At 33.0% G+C, this 26,557-nt stretch overlaps 1 protein-coding gene across 1 annotated transcript; it reads right to left on the minus strand.

Annotated features, from left to right (window-relative positions):
* Positions 1 to 798: 798 nt before the first annotated feature.
* On the minus strand, positions 799 to 18,239 carry LOC124358913 (N-(5-amino-5-carboxypentanoyl)-L-cysteinyl-D-valine synthase-like). The gene is made up of 10 exons (XM_046811167.1): positions 18,218 to 18,239; positions 14,469 to 14,665; positions 13,364 to 13,465; positions 11,519 to 11,603; positions 11,222 to 11,434; positions 8,877 to 9,036; positions 7,029 to 7,154; positions 5,289 to 5,429; positions 3,007 to 3,190; positions 799 to 1,405 (listed from the first exon to the last, which is right to left on the minus strand). The coding sequence occupies exons 2-10, from the start codon at positions 14,661 to 14,663 to the stop codon at positions 1,268 to 1,270; spliced, it is 1,344 nt and encodes a 447-aa protein (XP_046667123.1). The 5' UTR covers positions 14,664 to 14,665; positions 18,218 to 18,239; the 3' UTR covers positions 799 to 1,267.
* Between the last annotated feature and the right edge of the window lie 8,318 nt (positions 18,240 to 26,557).

Below are 26,557 nucleotides of genomic sequence, written 5' to 3' on the forward strand. Positions count from 1 at the left end.
GAGGGGGAAGGAGTTCAAGGGGTCCGGACCCCCCCTAAATTGTAAATTTTTTTATCCCTTTTTTAGTAAACGATTATTATTATTTAAATAATTCAGTATACTGACATGTACTGGATCGTTCTCAACAAAGAAACGGGTCAAGAACTTTTTAAGGAACAAAATGGAGCCTTACTCTATGTCCACTATGGGAAAATATCAGTTGTCTGGACCCTCCTCCCCCAAATTTGTTCCTGGCTACGTTCTTTATGCTAGGTCTCTAGTTTTAAATTAAAAAATAAAAACATTGTTTTCATCTATTTGTTAACATGTACTGGACTGTCCCTTGTAAGGGACTATTTCACTGTAAGGAGTACGAAGCTTGAATTTTTATTGATGTTTCCTGGTGATCGCAGGGATTAAAATATGGAAAATATACATTTTTTACATTTTTAGTTTTTAATTTTTCATGTTCTTATAATAAACTCTGTACAACTGTCATTTTTTAAAGCAATTAATTTTTGTTCGTTTATAATATTAAGTTCACTGACCAAATTTTATTATTGATGGAATAGAAGAAATCCCTTGTAATCCAATGGTACCTGACATCTGGTGCAATAGATAAAGGATTTTTAGGCACACCCCGACACGTATTTTGGAACTGTGTGAGTTTTACCCCATCAAAAGCTCAATATCTGCTTATCTAAACAGTTTCACCCTTTTGTGGAGTAGTCCCTTCAAAGGGAAAATGTTTCAAATTTGACTTAATTCTTACTTATTTGCTGGTAAGGATGAGGTATTGAAATAACTCAAATGTTCATCTTTCATTCAATAAAATTTTATTCTGAAAAACAATATTTACAAATTATTTACAGTATTTTAACTATTGTAATAATTTAAAATAACCTGATAGAATTGGTGATTATAGATCACCTACTCCTCTAAGACGTGTATGAAAACAAAATATAGTAATACTGCTAACTTTTTTGCAGGACATTCTAATCTTACTTAAATTGTTATTTATATCTAACTCTGAATGCAAGAAATATCTTCTATTGTTATGATGAATACGCAGAATAAATGTGGTAGTTTTAAGAAGACACAAAAAGTAAACCCAAATTTAATATTTGCCTTGTACATTGTGTTTAGGAAAACACGAACTAATGATAAAGGGTAATAAATAAATAAGTTAAGCTTAAAAATAAATACTCTAGTGTTCCAAACTGTATCTGATTATACAAAAAAGGCTCTTTCAAAGATGGAATGTTCTTCTGGCTTGTGAATGAAGGATTTAGATTTCTTTCCAACAACAGGCGACCCGCAGAGAGTCAGAAGCTCGGCTGAAAGGTTTGCTGCCATCAGGAGCAACGTACTTGTTAACTTGGTATTCACTCATCACTATGTAGTTGAACACATCTGCACTCAGTTGCTGTCAAGATGAATAAATTGTTAGAACTTGAGTCTCAAAAGAGAAGTGACAGACACTGAATGAGTTCAATTAAATTTTATAAGTTTAATTGTAATAATTATAATGATTATAATATTACTACCAGACTCTCAAGAGTTGTGTTAATCTAAAATACTATTCAGAATAATTGTAAGACAATAGCATTTTGTACACTCTATAATGTAATACCAGCTTGTTCCATAAAATAGACCCAAAATCCAGCAGAAGAATTTTGCTTAAACCTTAGTGTAATAATACATTTTTTACGAGTTCATTGTTACCCAACACATACCGTACAATAAAGGATTAGTCAATCAGATAATAATTTTGAACATGAACCTAAATTGTCAATTTCCTAGAAATATGATTTGGTATAGATAATTCTTTTCACCAGTATGGACTCTTCTTTTCATAGAATAGGTTGACTAAACATCACTTTAAATTCTTCAAGTATTCTTTGACAAACTTCAGTGTTATTCCTATGCTTGTCACGGTAAGCACTTTTAAACTGCTGAACTATGATGCTATAATAAGGGAAGAAAAATGTATCCAGACTCAGTAAGATGAAGGGGATGATAAGACATTAAACGGCTGAATTATAATACTGTAATAAGTGAAGAAAATTACATCCAGTCTCAGGAAGATGAGGGGACAGGATGATGAGATACTAATCCGCACAATTATAATGCTATAAGTGAAGAAACATATATCCAGACTCAGGAAGATGAGGGGACAGGATGATGAGATACTAATCCGCACAATTATAATGCTATAATAAGTGAAGAAACATATATCCAGACTCAGGAAGATGAGGGGACAGGATGATGAGATACTAATCCGCACAATTATAATGCTATAAGTGAAGAAACATATATCCAGACTCAGGAAGATGAGGGGACAGGATGATGAGATACTAAACCACAGAATTATGATACTATAATAAGTGAAGAAAATTACATGCAGGCTCAGAAATTTGAGGGGACAAGATGATGAGATACTAAATCGCAAAATTATGAATGCTATAATAAGTGAAGAAACATATATCCAGACTCAGGAAGATGAGGGGACAGGATGATGAGATACTAATCCGCACAATTATAATGCTATAAGTGAAGAAACATATATCCAGACTCAGGAAGATGAGGGGACAGGATGATGAGATACTAAACCACAGAATTATGATACTATAATAAGTGAAGAAAATTACATGCAGGCTCAGAAATTTGAGGGGACAAGATGATGAGATACTAAATCGCAAAATTATAATGCTATAAGTGAAGAAACATATATCCAGACTCAGGAAGATGAGGGGACAGGATGATGAGATACTAATCCGCACAATTATAATGCTATAATAAGTGAAGAAACATATATCCAGACTCAGGAAGATGAGGGGACAGGATGATGAGATACTAAACCACAGAATTATGATACTATAATAAGTGAAGAAAATTACATGCAGGCTCAGAAATTTGAGGGGACAAGATGATGAGATACTAAATCGCAAAATTATGATACTATAATAAGTGAAGTAAAATCTATCCAGACTCAGGAAGGTGAGTGGATAGAATGATGAAACGAACCTTGGTGAGTGGGCTGGTGTTGGTAGTGAAAATGCCGGTGAAGCCGCGAGTCCGCCCGATGGCCAGGACCTCCTCCTCCATTGCCTGGACCGCCGCCACATTCTCTGCTGCACTCAGAGTCTGCTCTGTTCCCATCATGAAACCATGCATCACTTTTCCCTTGCCTTGGGGTAACTTTTCATCCCTAAGATTAGTCATAAATACAGCATATTAGTCAGTTTCTTTGTATTTCAAGCTTTATTGAATTATTACAAAAATAAGAAAAATTGAGACTTCTCAATGTAACTATCTTTTGAGGTGGTGTGATCGATTTTATGTTTTGAAAAATATTCTTGTATGGTAAATTCCTAACTTTCCTGAATACAAGAAAAGTAAAACATATGTTTGGCCACTCAAGTGAAATTAAAGGCATTTAAAGTTAGTTTTGTAATCAGGCCCAAATACACAAGATTGATGCTAATATGTTTTTTATATTTATGTATGACTTAAGAAAATTATATTTTTCTAATAAAATGTAATTTTTTTAATTACACGTTTTAAAATATATTCTTTTAATGAAATTAAATATTTGTTTAAAACAAACCGATTTACTCCTTAAAGGTATAACTCATGTAAATCCTGTAAAAATTAACATTTTTATATACATCAGTTTTTATTTGTTTGGGCCTTATTATAAAATACCTAAATTTCTAACTTTAAATTTCATGTGGAGTGATTGAAAAATGTCTACCTTTTTGTCTACCTGAAAGAGACATAAATTTAACATAAAAAAATCCAAACGCAAAAATTAATATGCCACCTTAAGCTGTTAATACAGTAAGTATCCAACTGTCATAACCCTCATACTACAACTGTGTAGACCTAGTGGATTCTTGAGTTTAGCTTCAGTTTACCTTCCTCTTAGTGCAGCATCTGGAATCTGAATAAAAAAGTCATGGATGAAGAAGCTCAAAATGAACTCTTTACATACTTTTAACACCAGAGACACTTAGACTACAAAGTCTAATCTAGGTGAAGAAGTATTCTCATTGTCTCATCAGGTGCACAATTGGACGACTTTTTTGAGTCTCTTCAGACAAACAACTCCAGAAGTCAAGTCTGTAACAACGTCAGATTCCAGACGCTGCACTAAGAGGAAGGTGAACTGGAGTTAAACTCAACATTCACATTAAATTAACCCTTCCCACCATAGTTATGATATTTGAAGAGAGTTTATCCCTTCTCACAAAAGTAATAAATTTTACAATCTTTCATGATTTACTCAAGAGGTGAAGTTAAGTAGTAGGTAAATAGGAATTTCAAATCGAGTGATGGCAAGTTTTTCAAGGTTACTAATCAACCACGAATCCAGTGAGAACAGGCAGCGAACCAACTTTGATTTTATTACAAAATGCTCAATACTGCGGATAACAATATAAAACATACTTTCTGTTGATTATTTTTCAATGATGGTTTGTTTGACTTGGAATACTTATGTTTAATAAGTGGAAACTAAAATATAGTACTCTTTCAGTTGTTGGTATTGTTGTTTACCCGTTAGAAAGATAACAGAATTTTGGAGATTTGCCATCGTTATATGTTATAAAATGTATAACACAACGTTTCGAGAATTGAAATCTAACCTTTTAGTCAGGTGGACACCAATACATATACATAGAATATATGTATGACAGTGGAAATTGGGTATTAATACATTAAACAATAAAGAACAGAAAGAAAGGGTTCAAACCTACCTGAAATCTGCATGGAATCCAGTTCAGGCGTTGTTACTGCACAGAATGCAAAGTGCTGAGCACAAGTCACAAGCACGAGAAGTCAAGAGCACAATAACACGTCACACCAGCACAGGCAAAAGTGGGACACTTACAAAAAATCCAATGTTGGCACTTTCTTTGGATCAAAGTTGGTCATCTGAAACGTTGGTATCCCACTTTCACCTGAGCGGATGTGACGTGTGATTGTGCTCTTAACTATTACATCCTGTGCAGTGATAACATCTGGACTGGACTCCAAGCAGCTTTCGGGCATGTTTGAACCCTTTTCTTAACCTTCTTTTCTACTTTCTGGTATTTATTTGTATATGTATTAATACCCCCCCCCCCCACCTAATGAAGAGGATAGATTTCAATCCTCGAAACGTTGCGTTATACGTTTTGTAACATATAACGATGAAAAACGTACAAAATCTTGTTTATATTTCAAACCTTTCATCGTCAAACAAACTATAAAAAAATAATTTATGCTTCTTTTAACACCTATGCCACAAATTTACAACATATCACCTGATAGGGGCTTCAACAAACTCCAGGAACTCGAAAACTATGTTGAGACGGCCGCTGAGTTGCACCGGAGGCTCTTCGTGGACGTCGAAACCGAGAGCAACACTTACAATCTGTCCTGTCATCCTCGATCTCAGCACGAAACTGTCAAATACAGCGGTTATGAACATTAGGGTAACCAGAAGTTATATCTCTTTGTCCAAACACATAAATGCATCAGAGAAGGTGCTAAATTAAGTCAAGGCATTGATTAAGAAGAAAGGAGTGAAAATAAACGTATGATGCTTTCAATTGAGTTTTTTTGAAGAAGGTGGAAATTTCTATTCCTGTAATCAAGAAATGCCTCTGTATAAATATTATATTATTAATATTAGATTAAATAAAATTAAACGAATGTAACTTTTATACAAAAACATTTAACTATACAGGTCCAAGACTTTTTAATAGGTTGCCGCAAAAAAAAAAAGTATTACAACATTAAATACATTCCTTAGAAGTGTTAAAACTTGGCTTTTAGGTATGGACAGGAGCAGCATGGAGTATATTTTAACTATTCAATAAGTAATTTGTTTTCTCATATAATGTATGTTACTGTGGTATGTAAATATGGTAGTGTATTAAGTTTTTTTTAAATAAGCGTGCCTCAGTGAATAAAAGAAAACTTTTAATATTTATCATTTTGGTTTAGCGGTCTGTGGCAATCTTTAAAACGTATATTTTCTTTAAAATAAGTGTATCCTGTTTATTATTAAATTCACGAAGGGTAAGTTTAGTTTTGTTAATTCTGTTTGGTACGCCATAAAGAGCGTAACAAGAAATTAATTTAATTTATGGGACTAGTGGTTATAAATAGTTATAGTGTCTGCAACCGCAAATGAACTCTGTATCTAAATGAACTTATCTGATGGAATCCCTAATCAGCCTTTGCCTTTGGGATCCTATTTTCCTATTAAAATTATATTTGATTTGTCATAACAGAATTTTATTTTATGTTAGTATAGATTTATAATTCTCATATGATTTTGTCTTGGTACTAATATTTGTGTATTTTTTAGGAAATAAATCATTTATTCAATTAAATGTGCTAGTATTCCACAATCAAAATTCAAACACATTTTTGAATTTTGCAAGTTGAATCCTTGACTAAAAAAAACCTTCAGAAGGCTTCATAACCAAGGATTAAACTCTGGTAGATAAGAGCCAGCTGCTTTGGCGGCCATCTTGATTATAGCCCCACTAGAACTTTGTTTAACCTTGTCTACTTTTGCAATTTTATTTTTAGTTGAATTATGGAAAATGTCTCATTTTAAAGATATAATCCAAATGCATCTAAATGCTTATTTATTTCTCAATATTTTGACAAGTTATTCAGAAAAATTTCAAACATTTTTCATACTTTACTGTTTAAATATTCAAAAAGTATACACTTACAAAAAACTAAAGAGCATTTTAATGTGTAATAATTTTATGTTAAAAATGAGACATCTCCAAAACTGTTATGGTTAGAAATAAAGGCGTAAATGTGCATGTGAATTAACTACAGCCAGCTCAAGCTCTTACTAAATATTATTTCCAGTAAATGTTTGTTACCATTCCAATGAAGTATAGTGTCTAATACTGAGAGTTATTTACGTAACCTATAGGAGGCATCATATATTTATCTATGAGTGATTATTAACAATAAAATCTCTGATGTCTCATTATTTCCTGAATAATCAGTTATCTCATGAATGAAAAACGTACCTCAACTGAGCTCGCACCAATGGCTCCCAAATTTGGTCCAACAGCTCAGCGTACTCACATCGAGGTATGCGTGGTTCGATACATTGCTCTAAGTCTCCTTTAGCGTAGAAGCTGTCCGTTATAATCCTTTAAAAAGAAAATTAATTACACAAAAAAGATAATAGTTATGGGAATAAAGGGTGTTTCACTGATCTCAGATTATTGTAGAAAATGTTTAGTGGTCAAAAGAAGCGATTTTTGTTTCATATAAATGTAACTGGAAGAATGGGTGCCTCCTAAAAACCAAAAACCCGAAAAGTTTATGACAAAAATACTTTTTTATCGTAGTTTAAATAATGGAAAACAATTATGAAATTTGTAGTCATAGATTATAAGTGGAAAAATGCTTTTTATGGTAAAAAATCACAATTTTTATCACATAAAAAGATTCCTTAGTTTGTGCTGGTTAAGTTATCATTGTAAGTTGTAGCAAAAAGTTTTTAAGACTTGCATTAGTTTCTACGCTTTGCTTATGACACCTACAAATTGTTGACAAAATTATGATCATTAAAGCAGAAAAGTAGCAGAAGACACTCAAGAAAATATAGTAAAAAGGCCAATTAAGAACTAAAAAGAAGACAAAAGTGATCATAATTACTTTACCAAGAGAATTTTAAGTCATAATTAAGTAAAAGAAAGTAGTAAGAAAAAACCTAATTTACTTTACCTTGTTTTTTTTGACTTTGGTACAATTTTCTTCTGAACCAGCCATCCAAAAGGTCTACATCTTTATCTGGTCATTGGTTACTGTGGTATATACAATATGTACTAATGTTTTTTAATTATAAAAAATTGAAATTCCAACTAAAACTATTTTTTAATATTTTGTAACGGAAAAATATTAAGAAAATCAATCAAGTAGTTGTTAGCTTCTAACTAACTAGTGACTTCTCCATTTAAACAGCATTGATCTAGAAAAGTTCATCTCTCCCCTTAAATTTGTTGCAATAAACAATTTGATATTAAAATCGAGAGGGTTTTGAGTTTTTTTTTTTGTGGGAAGAGATTTCATGAACAGAATGGAAGATTTTAGTGAGCATTGACTTTAAAATTTGGAGATTGTTAATGTACCATTATTTGTCTTTTCGTATACTTGCTGTTCCATAAGAGAGGGGGAGGGGAAGCGAGACAAAACTATAGACTATTCCACTTTGGAGGCTTTGGTTCTCAGAGATTATATTTCTGGACACATGTAAATGCGAGTAAAGTTCTTCCTTAAACCTTTACACCACACCCTGAATTTCTCTGAGATTAATCTAGGAACACCTAATAGGTGTGATGGTTGTTACCTGTAAGCATCTGATTTGTGCACACTGCACAAGATCTCACTGACGAAAGGTCTTTCTTTAACCTCCAGACCACACCCTGAATTTCTCTGAGATTAATCTAGGAACACCTAATAGGTGTGATGGTTGTTACCTGTAAGCATCTGATTTGTGCACACTGCTCAAGATCTCACTGACGAAAGGTCTTTCTTTAACCTCCAGACCACACCCTAAATTTCCCTGAGATTAATTTAGGAACACCTAATAGGTGTAATGGTTACTACCTGTAAGCATCTGATTTGTGTACACTGCTCAAGATCTCACTGACGAAAGGTCTTTCTTTAACCTCTAGACCACACCCTGAATTTCTCTGAGATTAATCTAGGAACACCTAATAGGTGTGATGGTTGTTACCTGTAAGCATCTGATTTGTGTACACTGCTCAAGATCTCACTGACGAAAGGTCTTTCTTTAACCTCTAGACCACACCCTGAATTTCTCTGAGATTAATCTAGGAACACCTAATAGGTGTGATGGTTGTTACCTGTAAGCATCTGATTTGTGTACACTGCTCAAGATCTCACTGACGAAAGGTTTTTCTTTATGATTCCTTATTATGGTTTCTACCTCCTTTACATTGTCTTCTGGAACCATTTTGCCAACAATGTCTTTTAGTGTTTGGGCTGAAATGAAGTCCGTGATACCTGGAATCAAGAATTTAGTATTCTAATTTACTATATGTAATTTAGTACTGTAGAAGCAAAATTTACTGAAAAATTAATGAATTTCCTCACTTGACAGATATTTTGATGGCAAAAGTCTGTTATTTTGAAATATTATTATTACTAACCAGTGATATTTTGCCTAAAAATTAGGGACAAAATAAATGCACTTGTGTTACAGCGTACCGATAAGAAGTAATGTACGAAAACGTGTTACAAATTTGATATATTTTTGTTGTATTGTAAGTTAATATACCTATACAAGACAAAACAAACACTTTGTATTAACAAGGTATACAGATGTAGAAGTCAAAGAGTGGGAAAAACATTGGAAATTAAATGTTTTGCTTATTTGTCCAAATATAAATGGTGCAATTAAATACCAAAAACTTTTCTCCTAAAAATTCATAATTGCCTATGAACAAATCCAAAATAATTGAAGACATGTTTCGGTTGTGATACAAGGTGCCGGTAACACAATTATCACAAATTTAAATTTTATTCTTAATAAATAATAAAAAAAATTGGCATTAACGGACCAATGTGGCATAAGCAAAAGCATAATCTTAAAATCTCTGTGTTTAAATCTCATAACTTAAAAAAGCAGTAAATATCCGTTTTACCAGTGACTACAGTGTAATATAAAAGAACCATAAAAATCAATTGTAAAACCGATCATCTTTGTAATATGCCATACAATTTTGGAACATATTCTTAGAACTATTATTAATAGTTGGAATCTGCATTAATAAGAAAACTGATAAAGGAAATTTCAACCAGTATTATGTATCCAAGCTTATACATATATTTAGAATAGTTTTGCATTCTTCATGACTCTTTATAGTAAAATATAAAGTACACTTTTGTTGGGACTAAATATGGTTGAATATTTTAAATTATACTATCATTAAATCAAAGAAGGAACATCTTTTAGATCACAAAACCTGTCTTATTCTCTTACAAAGGTCATTGAAATATAATCAAATAAAATAATTTATTGTCAAACTGTAATGTACATACATATAAGAAGGTCAAACAACTAGTTGCCTAAAATAATTTATTCCACATTGTCTCTTAATACAGTATAACAATCATTAACACTGTACAGGCAAGATTTGAGTAACAAATTTTTTTACACATTTCTTAAAATTAGTTCTACTTAATTCTTTTATACTTGAGGGCAATGCATTGTACAGCTTAATTCCTTGATATATGAAACTGGATTGGGTGCTTGAAAAATTACATTTTGTTATTACTAGATTATTTCTGTTATGTGTATTGTAACTATGAATATTACTTAGGTTAGAATGGTTGATCAAATTATCTTTTTCATACAAGTGCACATATAATACATAAATAGAAGGCAGTGTTAAAATATTAGGTTAAAAAAAAGAAGTTTACAGTGTTTGCAGTTTAGAACATTACATAGCAGCCTAACTGCCCTTTTTTTTAGAATGAATAGCTTGCTAGCAGCTTGTGAGTAACGCCACAAATCAATCCTATAGGTTAGAAAACTGTGGACATAAGCATAGTACATATGCAGCAGAAGGTCTGAGGAAATAACACCCTTTAGAGATATAATTAGGAAAATGCTCAGAGCAATCTTAGAAGCAGCATAATCTATGTAAGATTGCCATTTAAGATTAGATTGAATGTATACTCCAAGAAACTTGAGAATGAAATCATTTTCACTGCTAGTGTTATTTTTAAATCCTGAATTTTATCGTTATTAATACATAACTTGTTAGCTGCACACCAATCGTTCGTTTATAATCAAAGTCTTAGAACCAACAATATTTTTAAATTCAATATCTGATTTAGAGATGACTATGAGCCCCAGGTCATCAGTAAATGTGCTTACACAGCTCTCACCAACATTGGAAGGCAAGTCATTTACATATGCAATAAATAGAATTGGAGCTAAAATGGAGCCTTGTGGAACTCTATAATTAACAGGGTGTGTTTCAGAAGTAGAACCATTTAAATAAACATACTGACTCTTATTGGAAAGGTATGACTTGAAGACATTTACAGCAAGTTGACTGAAACCATGTAAATATTAGTTTTTAGGCCAATTATGGAGAATAATCTATTACAGTATATAGAAATTGTTTATAATTTTCTTACTTATGATTCATTCGGGTAGGCGTAATAAAAAACAACTGACCAATGATATATCCCTGGTCTCGCAACTTGGAGACTGTGAGGACAGAGTTGAGGGAGTTTCCTCCGAGGTGGTAGAAGTTGGCTGAGAGGGCCACAGTGCCTCTGGCAGCTCCTCCTAGCACCGAAGCCACTGTCTTCAGCAGACACTGAGCTGCCTTAACATCGCTGACACTACTCGTGTCCAAGTCTACAGCGGCCGGCTGAGTGCTACTACCTGTGAGAGACCGGATGTTAGTTACAACCACTCAGATCTACAACACCCCTCTTCAGCTCTTCTTACCAAGTTTTACCGGCTCACCTGCCTTCTCAGCGTATCGCTTCAGCAATGTCTGACGATCGACTTTACCATTGTTCAAGAGCGGTATTGAGTCTATTACCAGAACCTGAAAACAGAATTTAATATGGAAAAGTTGTCATTGGTCTATAGTTAGAGTAACCAAAGAATTAGAAGTATTAGTATTCTTTCGGTAACAATACTTTGGATGGTTCATTTTGTTGCCTCAAAGCTTTAAAAAAAGGAATATATTTATTATATAAACACAGATAAAACATTTTTTTACATAGAGGGTATTCAGTAAAAGTGTTTAAATACATTAGGATATGGTTCTGCACATATGAAAGTATGTCCTAAAACCTTCAGTTTTCCATCTATCTGTCTGTATTTGTTTTATATAAAACATTATAATCTATTGAACCAGTTAAGATAAAGATATGAAACATGAGAATTGTATTATCCTTTGGTAGACCTTATTGAAAATAAAGTAACAAAACATTTTATCCATTTCAAAATGGTGTCGGTTTAAAATTTTTAAAGTCAAATCACAAATACACCGGTATATTTATAAAAAATGCATAGGATACCAACTATCTAGTCATTTTTATACCAATTTCAACGGTACCTTTTTCGAAGAAATCCCTGGACTAATCATGTTCAATCATGACAAACTAATCATGTTAAACCACCAAAGCCAATAATCACTAATTGGATAGCTTCTCTTCTCATCAGTTGTAACAAGTAACTTATTTACAAAATTGAAACAAAAGTTTAAAAACTATATTCACTTAAAGTACTAATTTGAAATATTTGTGGTTATGAGTGAAAGAAACTTTACATTATTTTCTTTTTACTGATTTAAAAATTCCACAACCGTGTAGTACATTTGGTTGAAAAGATGTTGTTTTAGGGAACTGTATTTGTTGTGGGAATTTTGAATTTTGAGATGTGGGGTAATCTTGTTGTATAGGTTCAGTGCTGAGTAGTAAACTTCAGCTTCATATAAGACTTATCAGTAAACTGGGTACTGATAAAGATATCTGTGGCTCAGCTGATAGTTATGTTCATGTTGGTGTTTATTTAATTTTGTTGGGTACCTACCAGCTTCAAAAAATTGTGATCTTATTTGTTTATTTGTATTTGTTGAATATATAAGATCTTCCAAACTCAAAGGACAAGAAGGTAGGAAACAAATCTTTTCCGATCAAGACTGGACTCTCTCCCTTAGAACGTTTGGTCATCCCTGTCTGTCTCTGATTCCTAGCCTACTTGAGTGAGAGGACTTATAGCAAGTATAAGTCATCTCTCAAGAAAAAAATTTTGGGGATCAAGACAACTGATATTTTCCCGTAGTATATATATATATATCGTATGGGGGACAAAGGCAGCTATCCATAAATAAATAAATTAAAAATTACAATTATTAAAAAGTACGTAAGAACAAAGTTCTTGAGTCATAAATTAAAAATAATATTAAAATCTCCCGTAGTGGACAGAAAGTATGGCCCCATTTTTTCCCTTAAAAAGTTATTGAGCCGTCTCTATATTTAGGATGATCTTTCAGCAGTACATGTCAGTAGTACTGAATTATTTAAATAACAATAATCGTTTACTAAAAAAAATTGACAATTTAAAAATGTGGGGTGGGGTAGTCCAGACCCCTTGGACCCTTTTGCTGGTTACATCCTTGGTGTTATATCATTTTAGAAAATACGGTGCAGAATTTAACACATTAACTAGATTTATAAAACCGTATTGGTATCGTCCTTACTTATTGCAAATTGAAATTATGTAAATGGTAATTTTTGGATTTATGACTTTGTTGGAAAAGTATTCTAAAAACATTTCTCAGACATCAAAGAAACTTACCTGAGGAATTGCATAAACAGCTAAATAAGATTGCAGGGCAACTTCAATTTCTTCTCCAGAAATGTACACATTAGGATGTAGAGTTATGTATGCGATTATCATCTGTAAAATAATAAATAATCTATTAGTATGGAGCCTCGATAAATATAAGACAATGTTTGATGCCCCATGACTCTCATATACAAATATCACTATTAGTATTTTCTTGAATTTGTAGAACTTTTATTCATTTGATTAAATATTGTTGCAATAGTTTTTAGTTATATGCTAAAAAACAAGTGATTTAAAAAATTAAACTCCCGTAACATTCTCTTTGACAGTCAGTAGACACATCATTGAAATTCATACCAGGCCAATCATTTTTATGTTTTCCATGTTGTCTTTTTGAGACTAAATAGCCACCACTCCTGATTGGTCAATGGAGGTGTAAAACAACAGGTGATAGATCTATGACAAAGTAAAAAGTAAATGAGTTCAGCACAAGTCATTTTGCAAATTATATAAAATGAAAAGATTTTCTGAATACTTTGAAATGTCAGAATAATGGTAGGTATTGAATCAATTGATACCAATAAAATACGTCACATCAGAAGATGCTATTTGATTGACATTGATTTTTCATATCTACGTATGTACATTTCTGGATCATGACAACAAGGTAAAGTCTACTTACATCTGAAATATAATTAATTTGGAACAGACGTGTTCTTACACATGAAAATCCTTGCAATGGATTAGGTTTATGGTTTTTGGAGCCATTCGCAAAATTATTTAACTTTTGAACCTCTTGGCCATTAAAACTGAAATAAAATATACCGGAAACATTGAATATTGCTCCAACTTTAAACCCAATAATTCAGAAATGGATCGAGAGATTGCAATATCATTAAACTACTAGTTTAAATCTAAAAAAACCAAATGTTCTAAAATTTTTAGTCCCAAGTATATTTTTATATTAAATATTAGTAAGTATGTTGACAAATATTGTAAATGAGTGGACTTAGAAGAAAATTCTACCTACTGCAATCTGTAGTGTGATTAATATAAATCTTTTCTATTCACCCGAGAAAAAAGTTCGATCCAAGCAAGCCAGAGGTACCCTCACCTGATCCACCTCCCCAGGCCTGTAGCATAGAACAGCAGTCTTGTCCACCTGCGGCAGTTTGTTGAGGGCAGCATCCACCTCTGCCAGGTCCACCCGGTGACCTCTGACCTTCACCTGAGAGTCTGTCCGGCCCTCGTATAGCACTGTTCCTTTCTCCAGCCGTCCATAATCTCCGGTGTGGTACAGACGAGCCATGTCTGTAACCAAAGTTCAGAAATGTTGGAAATAAAGAAAATAGTGATGAGTAAAATATCAAAATGTAACATTTCAGTAAGAAACAGTGAGATAGTGACAATACTGTAAATTACAAAAACTATATATAAAGCCAACCCTCCATAAATACTTGATACAAAAATACAATGTTCAATTCTAACCGCTTTAAAATTCATCTGACAGTCATAAATTATTGTCTTGTTCTGCAGTGAAAAATTACAGTTATGATTGTGAAGTAATGGACTAAGCAAGGTGATTTTAGTATCAAACAATAGAAGTTTGGTATAGAGAGATTAATAGTTTTACTGCGTTTTACAATCTATATTATAAAATAAATCTTTGGATTGAAATTTCTGCAGATACGAAGCAGAAAGGCAGAAGACTTACTTTATATTTCTTATCAAACTGCAACTAGATAAAGAGGTTATCTGATTGAAACAATAACAAAAGATCTGTTGTTTCCATTGAAATGTAATAGCTTATAATGGTACCCAATAAAATGTTAAGAGATCAAATAATGTCTAGACTTATTATTAGATCCTGTACTTTGGCATTACACGGTCCATACTGTCCCTATCTACTACATGGTATTAGGCCTACGCGAAACTGACGTTTTTATGGCGTAAAGATAGTTTTTAAATTTATTGCATTTTATTTAAATGATATATCAGACAATATATGCAAGATTCGGTCAGATTTACATCATTCTCTTCGGAATTAAATTATCCAAAAGTGTTGGTTAAAAAGTTTGCTTGTTTATTACCTATTTAATGAAGTTAATATACTTGAATTTCAAACAAAGCATTTTTTCGAGACTCGTGGGACACTCTGTATAAGTAGGTTTAAATTAGGATATTAAAACTTAGTAGTACCAAAATTTAAGTTAACCTAGTGAGGGCTCACGTGATCTGAGCTTGAATTTTGGTACCAGGGTGGCTTCCGTATTTACTAGTTTGTCAAGAGCCAAAGGATTAGGTGACCCTCGCGCTCCAACGCGCACACACTGTCACTCGCGCAGCCCAGACTACCTGCCGTCACTTTGTTTCGATGACACACATACAGTCTGCAAAGATGCTAATTTGTAAAATTTTTACACTACAGGTAGATTAGAGTTTTTTAAATTTGTTAATTCTTCATTTAATTTCATTTAATATTTTATTTTGTGTCCAGACACGAAATACCCACAACATTCCTGACAAATAAGGGGGTCAATGATCAATTCAACTTTGTAATATGTTACTTAGACTTTTTAATAAACACTTGTTAATAAAGCAAATATACAATATATATTACAAAATTGCAAAATGATAAAGATATTACCGTACTGGTAACGATAAATAAAAATATAAATTAATTTTTAATGTTACCATTTATAATAAATATTATTAAACAGATATAATGGTCACTGTTAGTGATTCACTGGTTACTCAGATATTGGTAGGCACCCTCTTGAAGTTATGCTGTAATAACATTTGCCATCGTTTAGTGATATAAAGAATCAGTAACATCACGTTTGATGATAAGGTTTTGGTGATAAAAGTAGAGAAAAATTCTCCCAGTGGTAGAGGTTGGGAGGGTGAACATACATTGATATTTAATTACCATTAACTCTCTTTCTTTGATAAACATGTTGGGCTAAACAGTGATCACGCGATTTTAACTTTCTCTAAATTGTGTAATTATATATAGACGGGCTAGTAAAAGTAGGGTATCACTTTTCTAAATAATCAAGAGTCTAAAGTGGAATTTAACTTATCAGGCACGTTTTATGCGCTGATTGAAGGAAAATCTTAATAGTGCAAAAAGGTCAATACTTGATACTATAATACTACTACGATACTACTGATCAGTTATACAGGGTGTTTGAAAAGTATGGGTACGGCTTAATATTTTAAAAACCATAGGAGATAACATATATAAACTTTGCACAGTGTCATATGGCTATGTAAACTATTTTTCCTTGCTATTACCATGACATGCCAACCATGGGGGGACGGCCCACAGAGGAAAACATGGAGATCTTAAATTGAAGCATGGGTCGAGTGATACCTCATTTGAAAGAGCTCACTTAGTAGAGTTGAATTCCGCAAACCGCATCTCAAAAGGTTTATCCAATCAGAAATGGCGGCTTGTTTTAGGTACACATTGTGAAGTACATTATGCGCTGCCATTTCTGACTGGATCATCGTATTCTGATGCGGTAGGCGGCGTTTCACTCTACTAACCAATGTTTTTTAGTTTTATTTATTGTGTTATAAATTTATGACATAATTTGCTAATTAAAAAAAGTCAGTGAAAACACATTGGTTAGTAGAGTGAAACGCCGCCTACCGCATCAGAATACGACGATCCAGTCAGAAAATGGCAGCGCATAATGTACTTCACAATGTGTACCTAAAACAAGCCGCCATTTCTGATTGGATAAACCTTTTGAGATGCGGTTTGCGGAATTCAACTCTACTAAGTGAGCTCTTTCAAATGAGGTATCACTCGACCCATGCTTCAATTTAAGATCTCCATGTTTTCCTCTGTGGGCCGTCCCCCCATGGTTGGCATGTCATGGTAATAGCAAGGAAAAATAGTTTACATAGCCATATGACACTGTGCAAAGTTTATAGATGTTATCACCTATGGTTTTTAATATATTAAGCCGTACCCATACTTTTCAAACACCGTGTATATTGACACAATTGAACTTAAAAGTTTTAAGTGTATGTCAAGATACACATACATTAATTTATTCACTTATAACGTGTCAGTACGGAATACACACATGTAATATTAACTCGTACAAAAAGTACATGTTTGAACTACCTGTATTACAAAGGCTCATCAAAGACATAAATATTACACACTGTCACTATGGACTTTGTCCAAGTGTACCTTTAAATTGTTAAAATCTATTTTACTTATTCGTATTGGTATAATGATATTTTTATGTGTTGAGGCCGTTGTAGTAATGAATTTAATAATTTTGTCCAAAGTAAAAATTTAGTTTTAAATAAAGTTAGCGTATTTAGCGTAATTTTGTATCTAATTTGGCCATCAATAACAAAAATCACTTTGTGATAAATTAAGAGGCATGCTGATTTGATTGAAAACCACAGATGATTCTCAAGGCCCTCTTCTGTTGTCAGAAGATCCTACTAATGATATAGTAGCCTACTAGAATTTAACGCCATACTGGAGCATCGATTTAAAACAAGGCAATGTAACCCAGTTTGAGAATATCTTTGGATGAAGAAAAAAGAGGCACTTCAGGGCAAAAGTAGTAGAGTTCAGCTGCATAACAAGTTTATTTATGTGAATATCCTATTTATAGGGAATTCCTTTGAAAATCTGCAGCAAAATACATGAAATTTTATAAAAATCCTATGGAAACAAATTGGCAATATTGGAAGCCTCAGTAGCACATAGAAATTGTTGGTGCTACATTAAATCATCGGTGGTCCAGTAAGAAGTGTTTCAATTGAAAAATTAAACAACATAGATTTCACAGGAAGTTTCTTCTGATCATTGACGAAAGAAAAGCATACCTGGATCAACTGTGTGTGGATTGGGTATTCCCCCCCCACCCCCCCCCCCCCCCACCCCCCCCCCCCCCCACCCCCCCCCCCCCCCACCCCCCCCCCCCCCCACCCCCCCCCCCCCCCACCCCCCCCCCAAATTACAAGACAGTTACGTACATTAAATAGCCAAACACTATTTGAAGGCGCTAAGTTATGATGTATATTTGTCTTTAAAATAAAAATCAGTGTTGGAAATATAATTCACTTGAACCAGAAGTGCTCATAAAAGGGAAAAGCTTATGAAAAGCGTGCAAAGCCATGGGAAACAGCTAGTATTATATAATTTGTGTATTTCTTATGTAATATATTACATTATCGTACTATAACAAACAAACATTGGTGAATGCCTGTAGAATTCTTAGTGTGAATTCTCTAAGGCTGTCTTGAAGTGAGTTCATGTTGAAGATGTGAAAAGTGGGGATTGTGTCAAGCTTCAAGGATGGGTAAGCTGTTTCTGCTGTCACCTTCTCCTAGGGTTGTGTCCAATCTTCGTAAGTAGATTGTTGTCTTTTCAGGTTATGGGTCTGGTTACGGTAATGGACACTTAAGGAATCATCTTCACAGTCATATTGTTTATAAGGATCCGCTCAGGAAATGTGATGACAAGGAGGAAAATGCAGAATACCTACTCTTTGACTGTTCTGCAATAGCAAGGAGCACTATGCAATCTTTGGCACTATGGACAAGGGTAGTGAATTACCCAAGGAGGACCTGATCAGTTGTAACTGTAAGCCACAGAACTGCTGAGACTATAAACTGGGTGGTCTCATAGTACACGGTCTCCAGGATGCACAAAACCCCTTGAGGGTTCAGGACTCTGATTTACTAAATTCCTAGAAATCAAATGTGTGATGAGTGGTGTGCAAACATACCTCAGTTTGTAATACAACGATGTGCGCAACTAGCTAACCATGGTCAACTATAATATACTCTTTTACATTTTATTGTTGTCATTTACTTTTTAAAATTTTTGTTTACAAATAACATACAATAACCATAAAACTCTTGGATTATCCAAACCAAATTTGAATTATCTGTCCTAAATAACATTCTTCAAGATACAAACTTTAAGCGATTGAAAGGAAAATTAGAATTATCCACAATTTTGAATTGAAGCTGTTTTAATTATTCATGTTCTTGTTGTACTTATTATTTACATTTCATAGATTGCTCGAAGAATGGCTAATGCTACATCTTTCGGAAAGTTCTCACTCAGAAATTAAGAATGATTTGTTTTAATTTGGATAGTTGTCTCACATTCCAGCAGACAACTGGAATACCCGCTATTGGTTGAAAAACATTGCAGTGCTATTGAAAATGTATAAATATGTGTACTTTTATGTGTCTAAGTATTTCTTTCAAATCAGTAGACCTTAGAAGAAAACTTTGAAAGTAAGTCTGCTGTTTTTTTATCCAAGTAATAATCCTTAGTTTTTATTACAATCAATTCAAACGTGGGTTTTTAATTTGTGTGAAATTCAGTCTAAATTGTGATACGGACACCATATGAAGGATTTGATTTTTTGGCAATTTTGTATGTAAATCTAATTAATTATATTCAGGAAACATTTTCTTTAAATATTTGTTTAGCTAAATTTTGATGCTCCTACTGACAAACCAATAATGTAATGCATTTCTTGTTATTATTTTTATCTAGATTTGAAAATCATGGAATTATATTATAGTGAACAACCCTAAAATTAGTTTTTTTTTTAAACAGCATCTTTTTTAACTTACATTGATCTAACAATTCTAATTAAATTTGTCCCATTTATAGCACATGACATGGTTAATAACCGCAAAAAGTCATGTCTGTAAAATTGTCTAAAGAATTATTTACTATAAAAATATAGTACAAACGGAATCTCAAAGAATTACTAAAACCTTCTCATATTGTGAAATGGAGTGACTATGTCAATGCAGAAAGTTTATTCCAAGTTTAGGTACTAGTGCCTTTATTTCTCCTTAATTCTTCACGAAAGAAAACCTTATATCTACATGACTGATTTTTGTTAATGATACCAAGCTGTGAAGATCCAACTCATGATAGATGAGTTATGAGGTGAGAGTTGTGGTCTTGGAATATAAGGACTTTCTTGGACTGGTCTAGATACTTTTCCCAACAGTTTCCATTTATTGGCCCTCAGTTGAGACAATTCCACTTAAAAGCTTGTTTGGTCCTTTCCTCTCCAGAAAGTACTCTATGAGTATGTCACACGTGTTGACATGTACCATGTATAACTCACTTAGTATAAAATTTAGAATTCTCTAAGGAAAGACGTTAAGAACTCAAAACATTGTTGAATACCACGAGTCGATTTAACATTGATATTCAGTTTAAAAGATTGTATTTAGTTTGAAATTATACAACTTTATTTAAATAAAAATTGAGCTAGGCTACTGTGCTGCTCTTGTAATTTCATCCAACTCCAAGTAAATAAGATATGCCATAGTAATTTCCTTTTAATTTGGCTAGAACCTTTTCTTTTTTTAATTGTCTTGAATGAATTGCTTAATCAGTGAAATCCAACAAAGTAAGAAAGAATTAAGTTACAACAATTAAGATTTTCTGACATTTACCCACTTGAATCAATTACATTCTACTTGTAGCCAAAAGCTGTACTCGATACGACAAGCTGACTTCACTTTAATAATCAAAACACATATCTTGACTATCATATAACAATGATGGTAATATTTCATATTCCAAGTGCTAGAATTTGTTGTCAAACAATACAAACTGTCACCAACAGAGTACAGTAGAACATCTCATATCCAACCATGACGGAACTGAGCCATGGTCGGAACGGCCAAAACGGGGGGAGCAAAAAACGACTTTCCCAAGAAGAAAAAACTACATGTATGCAGTATACTACAATAAGCAAAAACCTATATTATACTTGTAAATACCTGCATTTGTATGTTGCTGAATACATTTCAAGCATTTACAGTTTTTAAATTAAATGAAATCATGAATAAAATCTAATTCAGTTTATTCAAGAATCAAGAATTTTATTGTCGTTAAGCACATGGCAATAGACAAAGTCAAATAAAATACAGTTTCATCTAATACAATTTCTACAAAAAAAAAAAAAAAAATATATACATGTGCAAAATAAATAAACAGTTAATAAACATTATTTATATTTCACATAAGGTCTAGAAATTTATTATATATTTAAGCATCTTCCTAAAGAGTAAATATCTTGACTGTTTAATAAATATTTTAGCTTAGTTAGTGTTAAGGAAAACTTAAATAATTATAATTTTAGAAATGAAGTTCACACCTATAATACTAGACAAAATTACTTACTTGATTGTATTTCTATAAAACTAGAAAAATCAAAAAAAAAGCCATGTGTTTATTAAAATAAAATTATTTAATAAGTTACCAAAAGAAGCATGGTCTGTAAACCTTAGCAGATTTAAATTTATTCTGTCAAAATGGTTGAAAGAAATTGCCTTTTACTCTGTTAGTGATTTTTTGGCCTGTGATATTAGTACTTTAAGATTTTAACTGTATTTTTAAAACGTCATCTTGTTTTTTAATTTATTTTGTAATTTTAATGTCTATGTGTTATCTATTTATTTATATAGATATATATTTATGAAATGATATATTATTATTTAAAGAATGATTAAAAGACATTGCGGAAGTGTCCCTCCATTTTTTGCCCACAACATATCCATTGGGGTTGCATTTGGATGTTGCTCGATGTATTTCAGAGTAATGTCAAAGGTGTCTTTAGCAGCAGAATGACTCACTATTCTTTTAATAGACTTTTAATGATTGTTTTAAGATAAACTCATAATATAACTAGTATAATTATCAACTAGACAATTAATGTCTTATATTGTTATATATATATATAATATTTATGTATTATACTTATTAAATATTATTTAGAGACAATGCTACTTAGTCTGTAGCTGAATTAGACTTTGTCAATGCATGTAACATGTTTTACGACAAATAAACGAATTTATTATTATTATTATTATTATTGTCACATGTGGATTCCTCTTCGTCCGAGTCAATTTCTTCTTCCTCGGCTTCGTTCTGCACAATAGCAACGATTTAACATTTATGAACATGGAACATGGCCAAATAGCAACCAGCATACTGCTTGATTTCAGTAAAGCATTCGACTGCATTGATCATAAACTTATTTTAGAAAAACTTAATATCCTTGGTATAACAGGAAAAGAAGCAAAATGGTTTAAAAGCTACCTGAGTGACAGGAAACAACTAGTAGAGCTCACCTGTAAGGTAAACAACAAAATACAGAGAGTAAAATCTGAAGCTTTATTAATGTGCAGAGGCGTTCCTCAGGGATCTGTACTTGGACCAGTGCTTTACATACTTCTAGCTAATGACTTCCCAAAATACCTAGAGGAATATTGTGAAGCAGTGATGTTTGCTGATGACACTGCCCTAATTATCGCCAACAAAAAAATGGAAGACCTTGAAGTAAGCAGTTATATTGCTTTCAATATGGCAAAACAGTACTGCTACAAAAATGACCTAGTGCTTAATGAGACAAAAACTAATCAACTCATATTCACAACAGTTTCAAATAATTATTGTGGACTACCAGAACTAGAAACTGTGTCATCAAATAAGTACTTAGGCATCATATTGGATAACACCCTTTCCTGGACCTTACATGTGGACCATCTATGTCAAAAACTAAACTGCGGGCTATATGCTGTGCGAAGACTAGTGCAGATAAGTGACAAAGAAACAGCGCTGACTGCCTATTACTCGTTGTTTGAAGCACACCTAAGATATGGGCTCGTAGTATGGGGAGGCACAAGCGCAACAAATCTGCAAAGGGTGTTAGTAATACAAAAAAGAGCAATACGAACATTAAAAGGACTAAAACCACAAGACTCCTGCAGGGAAGCTTTTAAAGATTTCAAGATTTTGACAATAACCTCACTATACATACATGAAGTTATAATATATGCGTTAAGATCAGACCAAGCCAGATTGGTGGATCAACATAACTACAACACCCGAAACAGACACAACTTTCAACTACAGGCACATCGACTCAGCTTGTATGAAAAGAAGCCTTCTTATTGAGGTGCTGCCTTCTTTAACCGGCTACCAAAAGACCTACAGAAACTACAGGATAAACAGATCAAGAAAGCACTCTCAGACTGGCTCTTAGACCGATCCATATACACCATACAGGAGTTTCAGGACTGGAGGAGTCTATAGAACTGAAACTACTCTCATTATTATTGTTATGACGCAACACTGTACTCAATGTATATGTGAATAAAGATGGATTTGATTTGATTTGGTCGTCGCTGAGATCTTCATTGGCTGCAACTTCCGAAATATCACCTTCAACAAGCCACTCTTCTACACCGTCATATGGAGATCGTGCTGACACACTTGTAGATTTTGTAATGTTTCTGTTTTGTCTGTCTAAACATTGCTTCGGTCGAAGCTCATGATCAGTCTCAGGTTCTTCTTCAATTAACAATATACATATTACTAAGTGGTAGAAATCAAGTCTGAACAGACCCACAAACAGAGCACGGTCGGATCACACAGAGGGTCAGACACTAGGTCAAAAATCGGGAGGAGTCTGATGTGGGAAGGTCGCATATGAGAGGTTCTACTGTAATAGCAATACAGTATAAATACCACAAATAACATACTATTCCACAGGCCCGGTCAACGCACACATGGTAGCCAGGGATATGATTTATACTTTTTTCTATGGTTATACGTGCTAATTGGGTATACCAAAAGGAGCACTAGTCATAGTACCCCATTTCTGATTGACTGAGGGTTTATACTGCAGTTTTAACTCTATGCACTCGAAGGCAGTATATAATTATAATTTGTCCCTGGAGCTCATATGGCCAGATCTACTCCCCGCCACAATTTTGTAAGTAAACACGGATTAATTTTTGCTGTAATGTTATCTCAGCTCATATGTCCAGCTGTATTGGTCCAAAGTTTTATCCCGTAATATATAGGCTGAGTAAAATGTAAAATAGTTCATGTCTGATTATAACATACCTGTAAATGCCTACTTTATAATATTTTATTTACATATTTTTTTAACAATATACGTATAAGAGTTCAATTTCCCAAATGTACGTTTATCTTTGTATTAGAAAGAATCATTAAAAACAAATTAGTTTTAATTTCCTCTTTAAACATTTTAACATTTCCTCTTTAAACATTTTGAAATTTCCTCTTTAAACATTTCAAATTACTATGAAAATAACGCTGAGGATATTGAAAAATAATTCCGATCTAGGGAGGCAAACCAAAAAATGGCCGCCAAGCTGCCAATGAAAGAAGTGTCATATCAGTTGCGAGGACAAACTAAGGCAAGCTGTCTGCAACCTTTGTGTAGCCAATGCTGCTGGCCTTTCGAGCGCTGAGTTAATATCTAAATATCACCTGTCAAAATAAATTCATGTGGTTATTCATCAATTACGTTTTTGAAGTTCTTGTTGTAGATTTACAACTGTTCGCATGATTTATCCATATTGCTATATTCACTCATGTTTAATTTAATTCATTCCAAACTGTGTTTATGACGCTCACAGGCTCAGTTTTCTTAGTTCTTTTAACTTATTAACACCTTTCATGTTACATGTCAGTTGAGGTTGTATTTTTATTTGTATTGCACAACAAAAAATGTTCTCTTTTAGTTCAATGTTCTACAGATTAAAAAAAGGTTTCTATGAATAAAATTGTTTATAAAAAGAGCCAAGTAACATACTATACATAGTACAGGAGAAAGGTTACAATCATCACATAAAAAAAAACTCACCAACTCCACTAACCCTCTTCCATGAGAAACCATAAATTCACATTAATAGGCTACAACAAAAATCTTGAATTTATTTTGACCAATATATTTTAAAACCATTATCAGTGGCATACAGAACCAGCAACAAATTGCAGAACAGAATAAACGGGCAACTAATAAACTAGACATTTATTCCTGTTCAGGTTTTATAAAATGAATTGAACTGACTTAAATGTTTTTACATAAGTATAATGGGTGGAACATTTAAAACCCGCTTTAACACGTTCGCTGCTAAAAATCCCTATATAGAGTTCCGTATATGCTGAAATTTTTTAGATGTATTTTTATTACTTTTGGATGAAATATGATGGAAATATAATATGAAAATTACTCATTAGTCATAAAAATTATCACTCTGTACCATTTTGGGAATGTGGTTACCGCTAGCTCCTGGGGACAGTCTTCCTTGCCAGCTGGTAACTCTAGTTACCGCTCGCACTAAGGAACACCCTTTTATGGCAGTGGGAATATTCCAAATGAATACATCGTAGCTAGGTGAACTGTATCTCATTCGTTTTAGACAAACATAAACAATATTTATAGGTGTGTGTAAACCAAAATGAATGTAAAAGTTTATAAAAAGGTTTATATACATCACTCAACCAACTCACTCAAATTCAGTTATTATTTATAAATATGTGGTGAGTAATTATAACAAAATATATTTAAATGTTCACTTGAAATGATTGTAGTTTACAAAAAATATTGTAATACATAAGTTTATAAAAATGAAGAAAAAAGAAGAAATAAGTTTACTAAAATAAAATATTGATACGCATGTGTATATACATCCTAACCAACCCACCCAAAGTCATTTATTATTTACAAATACGCCTATAACTTGGTTGTTGTACACCACTTGGTCCCAGGGGAACATCCATTGTGTTGCACAATCACTTACTACTATAAAAACTTAAAAATTCATAAAAAAATAATGAAAAAGTCTAATGTGAAAACGAAGTCTATAAAAATGCGGGAAAAGTACCTCCCGAGGAGCGAGGAATACAGCGTTGTAATAGCTCGAGTGCTGGCCGCACACTGACCTCATTTCAGAACAAAGGCTCTATGGTAACCACAGTTACTGCCCGCTCCTAGCGCAGCGTAGCAGCGGTAACCAGTTACCACCCGCAGCGAACGTGTTAAAAAACACATTTCAGCCCTTGATAAAATTTCTAAACAATCTAAATTCACCGAGTACCAGGATAAATTACAATCTTTTTTTACACAAGCATAGCAGATAATATGAAATCACTGCTACTTCTATGTGTAGTTTTAAAACATTTACCCAAGAGTAGAGAAAGATTAAAAATAAAAAATAAATATTTAATAATTCTAAATAAAACTGAAATTGAGTTTTAAACTTTTAAAAGGACCTTAAACCCCATGGTATGCATTAGTCTAAAACAAACCAACCATTGAAACAGAAAATAATTATTAATCACATTTGATTTCAAACATA

This window comes from Homalodisca vitripennis, chromosome 4 (genome assembly GCF_021130785.1).
Source record: "Homalodisca vitripennis isolate AUS2020 chromosome 4, UT_GWSS_2.1, whole genome shotgun sequence".
In the NCBI taxonomy this organism is placed as follows: Eukaryota; Metazoa; Arthropoda; class Insecta; order Hemiptera; family Cicadellidae; genus Homalodisca; species Homalodisca vitripennis.